This window comes from Gadus macrocephalus, chromosome 5, assembly GCF_031168955.1.
Source record: "Gadus macrocephalus chromosome 5, ASM3116895v1".
Classification (NCBI taxonomy): domain Eukaryota; kingdom Metazoa; phylum Chordata; class Actinopteri; order Gadiformes; family Gadidae; genus Gadus; species Gadus macrocephalus.
Genome location: NC_082386.1, coordinates 19,700,083 through 19,710,082, shown reverse-complemented (window position 1 = coordinate 19,710,082; position 10,000 = coordinate 19,700,083). Strand labels below are relative to the sequence as shown.

The following is a 10,000-nucleotide window of genomic DNA, read 5'->3' as shown; positions in this document are numbered from 1 at the left end:
TCCCGACCGCCGTCGGGAACGGTGAGGTCATCGCGGTCATGAAGAAGAGGACCAGGGGCGTCCGGAACAAACACTTCAGATGAAGACACTACGAACCAAACGCACCCCCCTACTGGCCCCGCCCAGCTAGAGGGGAGGGAAGGGATCAAATTATTGAGTTTTGGATCCACTTCCTCCTTCAGATCAATCCACTCAATCAGCTTCCAGGGATCCAGTGTTAGGATTGGCTCATTTTGGATTCTGGTGCCTCTGATTGGTTGACTGGGGTGAGGTTGGGGACGGATGATTGGTTGGATCAGTGATGGCCCATCAATGCGAATGAATGCCTTAACGTCCGTCTGTCGGACATGCTGTCTGTCGGACATGCTGTCTGTCTGTCTGTCCTCCAAAGGGTTAGCACTGCTGTGACACACAGACACACAGAGACACACAGACACACACACACACACAGACAGACACACAGACACAGAGACACAGAGACACAGACACACACACACACACACACACACACACACACACACACACACACACACACACACACACACACACACACACACACACACACACACAGAGTTACAATCTTTGGCTGTAAATCTGCCTGTTTCTGGAGGTACATGTGGAGGTACACATGGGTTCGAGAGCAGCGTTTAGTACTGTTGTGCGTTTGACGTCTAACGCAGTCGTGTCCCCTCCAGGGAAGAGGTCGTCACAGATCCAGCGGGAGTTTTGTTGTCAGGATTTTTATCTCATTTCATTTTTATTTTCCTTTTTTGATCTTCTTTTGGGGCTGTGGGCGTGGCCATACCCTGTGACTGACAGGCCGGTATTAAGATGCGTATTGCTGCTAAATATAATATTCTATATGTTGACATGAGCCTCGGAAGGCTGTGAACCCTGGCTGCTTCAGTAAAGACTCCCTCAAACGAACCCTGCGTCTGTCTGAATTCCACGCGCCTCACGACAGACTCTCTTCAAACGACCGCTGGATCAAGATGTTTCCAGAGTGCTCTCTGCGTCTCCTCTCCCTCTGTTGTCTCTCCCTCGCTGTCCCACTGCTGCACTCACAGCTTTCATCTGCTGTCTTACATCAGATCCACTTTACTCATTAATCACACCTCACTCTCTCTCTCTCTCCCTCTCCCCCACACTGTCTCCCTCCCTCTCTCCACACTACCTTTCCCACACTCTCTACCTTTCCTCCCTCTCGTCTTTCTCTCCCACACGGTCTTACTTCATCCCTCTGTTTGTCTCTCTCTCCCACACTGTCTCCCTCCCTCTCTGTCTCTCCCTCTCCCCCCTGCCTCGCCCTCTCTCTGTCTCTCCCTCTCCCCCCTGTCTCCCTCTCTCTCTGTCTCTCCCTCTCCCCCCTGCCTCGCCCTCTCTCTGTCTCTCCCTCTCCCCCCTGTCTCCCTCTCTCTCTGTCTCTCCCTCTCCCCCCTGCCTCGCCCTCTCTCTGTCTCTCCCTCTCCCCCCTGTCTCCCTCTCTCTCTGTCTCTCCCTCTCCCCCCTGCCTCGCCCTCTCTCTGTCTCTCCCTCTCCCCCCTGTCTCCCTCTCTCTCTGTCTCTCCCTCTCCCCCCTGCCTCGCCCTCTCTCTGTCTCTCCCTCTCCCCCCTGTCTCCCTCTCTCTCTGTCTCTCCCTCTCCCCCCTGCCTCGCCCTCTCTCTGTCTCTCCCTCTCCCCCCTGCCTCGCCCTCTCTCTGTCTCTCCCTCTCCCCCCTGTCTCCCTCTCTCTCTGTCTCTCCCTCTCCCCCCTGCCTCCCTCTGTCTCTCTCTCTTCTGTAAAAACACTCGACACACGACACTGACTCGTACTCTAAACCCAGACGTCAGTGGAGAGTGCCGTTTCCCTCCCTTCTGGCTTTGAGTGTGGTTCATTTCTTCCTTTATTTCCTGACAAGAGCCCGACCCCTCTGGGACCTCTGAACCAGCCACTCATCATTCATGTATTCGTATTCCTGCATTATGGTTTGTTACTGTTCGAGCGTGGAGTCGACCGTTTGACCCGGGAGCTCGACAGAGTCAGGGCGGGTGAGGAGGAGGAAGGGGCGGGGAGGAGGAGGAAGGAGCGGGGAGGAGGAGGAGGAGGAAGGAGCGGGGAGGAGGAGCTGTTGAGAAGAGCAGGACACGGTGGGAAGGAGCAGGAAGCGATGGGGAGGAATGGCGAGGAGGCGCAGGGAGCGGTAGGGATGAGCATCAAACGTTGAGCAGTGAGGAGGAGAAGGTGAGAGTGATTAGAAGGAAGAGAGAGCGGTGAGGAGGTGCAGCTAGCGGTCAGAGTAGCGTGATACTCTCCATGACACCTGGTGGATCGTGTTTCACCGACACCAGGAGAATATCCTTCTCCTCAGAGAGGAGTCGGTGGAAGCAGACCGAGAGAAGCACAAAGCCAGAGTACTACCTCTGCCTTTTAGTCATGGAGCACACGTCTACCCTGAGAGACGGGCGGAGAATGGTTATTATGGGATGCAGATCATTAAGGAGCAGGTAGGGGTTAGACAGTACATGGACAGGTCATTAAGGAGCAGGTAGGGGTTAGACAGTACAGAGACAGGTCATTAAGGAGCAGGTAGGGGTTAGACAGTACAGAGACAGGTCATTAAGGAGCAGGTAGGGGTTAGACGGTACAGAGACAGGTCATTAAGGAGCAGGTAGGGGTTAGACAGTACATGGACAGGTCATTAAGGAGCAGGTAGGGGTTAGACAGTACAGAGACAGGTCATTAAGGAGCAGGTAGGGGCTAGACAGTACAGAGACAGGTCATTAAGGAGCAGGTGGGGGTTAGACAGTACAGAGACAGGTCATTAAGGAGCAGGTAGGGGTTAGACAGTACAGAGACGGGTCATTAAGGAGCAGGTGGGGGTTAGACAGTACAGAGACAGGTCATTAAGGAGCAGGTGGGGGTTAGACAGTAGAGACAGGTCATTAAGGAGCAGGTAGGGGCTAGACAGTACAGAGACAGGTCATTAAGGAGCAGGTAGGGGTTAGACAGTACAGAGACGGGTCATCAAGGAGCAGGTGGGGGTTAGACAGTACAGAGACAGGTCATTAAGGAGCAGGTGGGGGTTAGACAGTACAGAGACGGGTCATTAAGGAGCAGGTGGGGGTTAGACAGTACAGAGACGGGTCATTAAGGAGCAGGTGGGGGTTAGACAGTACAGAGACGGGTCATTAAGGAGCAGGTGGGGGTTAGGGCATCTTACTCAAGACGGTAGAATTGGGGTTTGAACCAAGAACCTTTCAGCTGACAAACATTTGTTAGTCAGCCTGTCCTCGGTCCAAGAACCTCCCCTTATCACTTCCTCGTTCGAGATCACCAGGAAACAGATCTGCTCCAATCACAGCGCTCCTTCCTGTTGTGACCGGCAGGCCGGGGTGAACATCTGGGTGGCTCGACTCCTGAAACAACAAAGCCTTTATCTGGTGGTCGTCCATCCTCTGTCGACCCCGCCCATGTAAAGGAGCAGCTGGTGTGAAGATAGATAATCCTCTGGGGCAGGCTAGTCCACAATGCCACCATTCTCTCTGCCAGGAGGAGGCCGCCATTGTTGTAGTCCCATCTGAAAGTGTAGTCCTGGCGAGATCAGGACTATTGATTGTGTACTCATCCAGTGGTGCTCTACTGCAGGGCTGACCACACTGATTACAGGTTTGTTTCCCTGTGGATTCAATCATGCATGATTGAATCCGTCTTGTGGTTGGTTGGAACTACAACCCGCCTGTGTCACCTGACAGGAGCGTGCACGAGGAGGTGAGCCGTGCACGTGCCATAGGAGAGGAGGAGATGAGTGACAGGAGTGGAAACAGGGTCCCTGGTTCGCCGTGAGTGTCTCCCAGACCTCCAGAGCATTCTGGAGATGTCGGCAGTATCTGGTCGTTTTTTTTCGAGTTTTTATCTCCGAGCGCTTCAGTGGCTCATCGTAGAGGTCTTTCACGGTTATCCAGCACCTGGTGATTTATGCTTCCTCACTCGTACATCAGAAAGGAGGCAGCGGGAGATGGAGAGGTATATTTACTGCCACGGTGAATGCCTGCATTACAAAGAACATCGAGTCCTTGTTCAGCTTGAATGTTCTGTGAGGGACGTTGGAGATCGAAGGTCGTCCGAACTCGCAGATCAAACGCAGTTTCACTATATGTGTTTAGAATACTGAGACAAAAGATTTGGTTTGAGGCGCAACAACCTGTGAAATGCTTTCATGGTATTCAGAACGCTCAGTTTTGTTATTCAGTAAACGATCTGTAATTAAATGTAGGGCATAAAGCAAACGCTTTTATCCAAAGCGACCTACAATAAGGTGAAACAACAATATATCACTGTCGGTACATTAAGGATGTTCATAGAACCAAGCTCCAAGCACTAACAATCACTCGGTTATACATTTCCCTGTGTACAACAAAGATGGCTAGGAAGCTGGTGAGTGAAGGCCGATTTAGGGTCGTTTTAGACGCAGAGACGTAAGCACGTAATTTACACAAGGGACTTGTTTAGACAAGTTTTGATTTACGGTTCCTTAAGGATTGCACGCGTTGCAAGGGGATTCTCCGCCAGAACAGTAGGGGGAGCAACGAACGAATCTGTGGGCGTGGAAGTGGAAATCGTGAGACTCCTGAAAGGATGTGGTTAGCTGGCCAATCACAGTCTTTGCGAGCTGCGTAGGGCCGTAGTGTTTTAGTCGCATAGTCAGGAATTTTGGGCGACGCACTTAAGCACGTAAGGGGGGATATTTTACCGCGCAAGGGGGGGTTATGTATCTTACGTGCTTACGCGTTACGTCTAAAACAGAGCATATATCGGCCTTGACTCTGCGGTCCTGACGTAAGCAGGGAGCTCGTTCCTCCACTGCGGGGCCAAAACAGAAGAGTTGTGGCTTCAATGGTCGACCTTTGCTTGCTCTTCGCGATGGCGGTGCCAGGCGTCCAATCTCGTCCAAAAACGATTGCTCATGAGTCAACATTTGAGCGTATAAATGCTTCAGTGGCTTCAGAGGTCAAATGGAAACTTCTGGTTCATACACAATCGGTCATGGAAAGGTTCCTCGAAATCCCTCCTCCTCCGAACCCGAGCCTGAAGAGAACCGGTACTGACAGGTTTACACCGCCCTCTAATGAAGAAGAGGTATTTTAAGAAATGTCTAGAATTTACGTAGAGCTCATACATTAATAACCGGCGAGAAGACTTCCAATGTTCCAAATATATCCTGACTTTAATTATCCATGTGGATAAAAAACAGAAGTTCATATAAAGTATGATAGCTCTGAATTAGTCCTTCACACCGTTTACACGCATAGAGGACAAGCCTGGGGGGATACACACGCATGCAGACACGCACACACACATTAACCCCTTCCACATAGTGTGGACCAGACTTCAAACTTGGCCGCAGGCGATCAGAGATTACAAAAGAAAAACTGATTAAATTATAAATCATAACTCACTCTCTCTCTCTCTCTCTCCCTCTCACATTTCATGGTGTGTGATGTTGTGTAATTGTACTGTCAGCTTGACCCCCCCCCCCCCCTTCCCTTAGGGTGTGTGTGTGTGGGTGTGTTATGGGAAAGGTGTGTGTCTGTGTGGGTTTGTGTGTAAGGTATGTGTGTGTATGTTTGTTTTGGCATGTATGTGTGTGTTGGGGTATATGTGTATGTGTGTTAGGGTACATAAGTGTGAGCGTGTGTGTTAGGGGATTGTGTGTGTGTGTGTGTGATAGCGTATATTTGTGTCAGTGTGTGTGTGTGCTAGTTTGATACATGTATCTGTGTGTGTATGTGATAGCAAGGCCGCGTATTTGTCTGTGTGTTTTTTTGTGTGTGTGTTAGGGGTTCGGGCATAGGTCGCGTGTGTGTGTGTGTGTATATGTGCTAGGAGGTGAACCCAGCCATGAAGGCTCTGCTCCCACAAGCAAATTGTAATAATAATTCCTGTTTTTAGGTTTGGGATACTTGGCTGTTAGCCTTCATCTCTGTATCTGATTGGCAATGGCGGTAAGCCTTCATCACTGTATCTGATTAGCTGTCCGGTATTAATGGAGGTCAATACCCTAAGGCCTCTTACTAACATGATAACCCCTGACCTGCCTTCGATCGCCCTCGATCTCTCTCCAGAGAGAGAGAGAGAGAGAGAGAGAGACCGGTCTAAAAGCAGAACTTCTCACTCGTATATCCTGTAAACATTCTGGCGTGAGAGAGAGCGAGAGATGGAGAGCTGGGACAGAGGTGTGTTAATGGCCTAGTAATGTTTATTCTGTTGGTGACCTGTGACCTCGACAGCAATGCATAGCTCGTCGCTGTGTTCTGATAGGGGAGGGGGGGTATTTTAGGACGGCCTTGAAGCACGGATCCTCTCCTCCTCTTCCTCTACCTCCTCTAATTGTTTACTGTCTTTTATCTCTCTCTCTCTCTCTCTCTCTCTCTCTCTCTCTCTCTCTCTCTCTCTCTCTCTCTCTCTCTCTCTCTCTCTCTCTCTCTCTCTCTCTCTCTCTCTCTCTCTCTCTCTCTCTCTCTCTCTCTCTCTCTCTGCGCGGTATAACAGTGTCTGTGTACGAGGTGAGAGGGAGTGCAGAAGGCACCTTGTCGTCGTCGTCGTCCCCACACACACACACACACACACACACACACACACACACACACACACACACATCCATAACGTCTTCCCCTGCCTGAGGCATTCCACTGATAATCCCTGAACCCCCCCCCCCCCCCACTGTTCCACCGTATCAGCACTGTGTGTGTGTGTGTGTGTGTGCGCGCGCGTTCATGCAGGACTGTGAAGGACGAATGCAGAAAGGGAAAACTTGCATTGTCTTTTGTTTATGAAAAACAATTCCTGACCTCAGACCGCGGCCGGGATGAAGGCGATGTCAGGGTTACGAGTTGAGTTCCCTGCCCAGTGCCCTCTCGGGGCAGTGCTAGCATTGGCATGAGCTAAAAACACCCTGTTTAGCGCAGTTTGCATCATTTAACAAATTCCGTTTAGGCAAGGCAAGGCAACTTTATTTATAAAGCACTTTTCATACACAAGGCAGACTCAAAGTGCTTCACATATAAACATTGCCATGCATTAAAATAAAATAATAGATAAGCACAGTTAGCACAGTTAGCATTAGCCTAACACATATAGTTAGCACGTTAGCATCTTCTAAACACAACATGTTCAAAACAGTTGGCATTATCTCGAAACATCATGTTTAGCGCTGTTGGCATTAGCTTAACACGTTAAGTTAGCACATTAGCATAATCTAAACACAACATGTTCAGAACAGTTAGCAGTAGCTCACCACATTAGCATTAGCTAATCACATCTCATTAACAGGCTTAGCATGAACTAAAAGCATCATGTTTAGCATTGTTAGCATTAGCTCAACAGATCACGTTTAGCATGGTTAGGTAAGTTAGGTATTTGACTGTAGCCCTTCTGTGACAGTTTGAAGCTCTTCCTCAAACTCTCCTGTTCAGACAGTGAAGACATTTTGCAGACTGGGAGTGGGAGGTTCAGACTGGGAGTGGGGAGGTTCAGACTGGGAGTGGAGGTTCAGACTGGGAGCGGAGGTTCAGACTGGGAGTGGAGGTTCAGACTGGGAGTGGGGAGGTTCAGACTGGAGTGGGGTTCAGATGGTCGCAGTATGAAGCGGTACACGAAGGTAAGAGAATAGCCCAGCAAGACGCTTCCCCTTTAAGGAGGTAGCAGCTTGGTTTAGTGTGTGTGTGTGTGTGTGTGTGTGTGTGTGTGTGTGTGTGTGTGTGTGTGTGTGTGTGTGTGTGTGTGTGTGTGTGTGGGGGGGGTTGTATATGTATGCGTGCGTGTGTGCAGGGTGTTTTATGTGTACGGATGTGTGTGTGTGTGAGGTTGTATGTGTGTGTGTGTGTGTGTGTGTGTGAGGTTGTGTGTGCGTGTGTGTGTGTACGTGTGATCTAGCAGCCCTACATTACCTCCGCCAGGTGGAGACTCAGCTGTTAATTACTGACTGGCAACACTGCTGCACAACACCTGTGTGTGGGGGTGTGAGTCTGAATGTGTGTCAGTGTGTGTGTGTGTGGGGGGTGTCTGAATGTGTCTGTGTGTGTGTGTGCGTCAGTGTGTGGGGGTGTGTGTCTGAATGTGTGGATTTTTTTGTGACAGTTACTCCACGTGTGTTTGAGTGTGTGTTTGCGTGTGTGTAGATTTGACGGACCATTATGCAGAGAGTGAAAGGAAAAAGATTTGTTGAAGGGGGAGGGAGCACAGCTGAGGGAGATTGAAGGAATGGGGGAGGAAGGTGGGGGTGAGGGAGGGAAATTGGGGAGGAGAGGGAGACGAGAACACCTGGTGCATGATTAGAGGTGTGGAACAGAGGGGAGTCTCTCTCTCGCGCCCTCCTCCCCCCCCTCTCCCCCTTCTCCCCCGTCTCCCCCATCGGTCTTCCTTTACCTCTCCTCTTTTATCGTCTCTTCTTCAGCATCTTCTTCCTGCGCCGGGGATAATTAATCTGTGTGTGTCATTCCATTTTCCCTCTACTTTTCAATTTAGGTATTTTATTTTGAAGTCTTATCTGTCTTTTATGCCCTCCTCCCCTCCCTCCCTCCTTCCTCCCACCTATCCCTCCCTCCTTCCCTCCCTGCCTCCTTCCCATCCCCCTCCCTCACTCCTTCTCCCCCCCCCCTCCCTCCCTCCCTCCCTCCCACCCTCACCCCCTGCCAGTTTCCATCAACAGGGCCCTATGGAATTCTGGGTAACATGTGAAAACGCAGCACTTTGAGTGTCCAGAGTTTGTGTTAATGTATTCATGAAGATGTACACACACACACCCAAACACACACATAGTCACACACAGTCACACACAGCCACACTTCAAAACGCCCTTTCGCACACACTTCACCACTCTGTGTGGTGTGTCTCTCTCTCTCTCTCTCTCTCTCTCTCTCTCTCTCTCTCCTCTCTCTCTCTCTCTCTCTCTCTGTGTTTGTGTCTCTCTCTCTCTCTCTCTCTCTCTCTCTCTCTCTGTGTTTGTGTCTCTCTCTCTCTCTCTGTGTTTGTGTCTCTCTCTCTCTCTCTGTGTTTGTGTCTCTCTCGCTCTTTGCATGTCTTGCTGCATGTCTCTCTCTCCCTCTCTCTCTAGTCTCTCTCTCTCTCTGTGGTCTCTCTGATAAATCAAATAATGTGGTCGTGGGGGGTGACGGGGGGGGGGGTCCAGTCCCATAGGGCTACGTGCAGCGCTACATGCTACCGCCGTGTGGCCGCCTGCTAGCTCAGAGGTTAGCATGATGCCTCACAGCCAGCAGGTCCCAAGTTCTACCCTACCAGAGCCTGACGGTTTGGCGTTGGCCTGTTCGAGCCGTGTTAGCCTGTTCTCTCCGTGTTAGCCTGTTCTAGCCGTGGTCATGTGGCTGCTTGCATGAATTGATGAATAGCTAATATGTGAGGGGGAACAGCAGCTAATATCCTCCTTTTCAACAGTGCTTATTAAACTCCCCAAACGACGAAGAAGTCTCTCGGGTCGGTCATTTGTCAGACGAAGCGTTTCTCTCCACCCTCTGGTGTTGGTTTATTTAAAAAGAAACTGTGGGACGTTTACACTGCAGCGTGAAGCACAGACACCTTGCCTCAATCACAGATTCCTGCTTCTATATTTAACCAGAGCATCTACCCACCGTGTGCATGCGTTCTCATAACACCAGTGATGTTGGCAGTCGTTCCTAAAGGTAGCTGCTGCTCCGCGGCGACGCCAGAAGGTCTAGACCAGAGCTTGGACACGCATCAGAAACCAAGAGAGGGAGCCTCTCCAGTCCTGAAGGACCCGCGTCCGTCTTGACAAGAGCAGGTTCTCAGGTTACCGTGGAGAGCCGATCGGACGGTCCTGTCCCGTGGGGTCCGCAGTAGAACACCTCACACCCGTAGAACCCGCTAAAGAACCAGGGCAGCTCCTCCTCCTTTATGTTCATGTTATCCGTTGAATCTCCTCCACGTTCTTCGGAAGAGATCCTAGTTCTGCTGCTCCTGCTTGACCTTCTTCTGAAGGAGAACAT

The 10,000-nt window shown here is 50.7% G+C and overlaps 2 protein-coding genes across 3 annotated transcripts in view; both read left to right on the top strand.

Moving 5' to 3' along the window:
- LOC132457285 (transcription factor IIIB 90 kDa subunit-like) overlaps positions 1–927 on the top strand; it is a 47,811-nt gene extending 46,884 nt beyond the window's left edge. For both annotated transcript variants that reach the window (XM_060051514.1, XM_060051515.1), the window contains one exon: positions 1–927. This exon is cut by the window's left edge and continues 139 nt beyond it. The gene's annotated coding sequence lies outside the window, so the exon portion shown is untranslated.
- Positions 928–5,024: 4,097 nt separating this feature from the next.
- Positions 5,025–10,000, top strand: part of LOC132458252 (protein jagged-2-like) — a 13,937-nt gene continuing 8,961 nt past the window's right edge. The window contains exons 1-2 of the mRNA XM_060052826.1: positions 5,025–5,079; positions 7,454–7,638. Coding sequence (XP_059908809.1) covers positions 5,025–5,079; positions 7,454–7,638 — 240 coding nt within the window. The remainder of the gene's footprint in view (positions 5,080–7,453; positions 7,639–10,000) is intronic.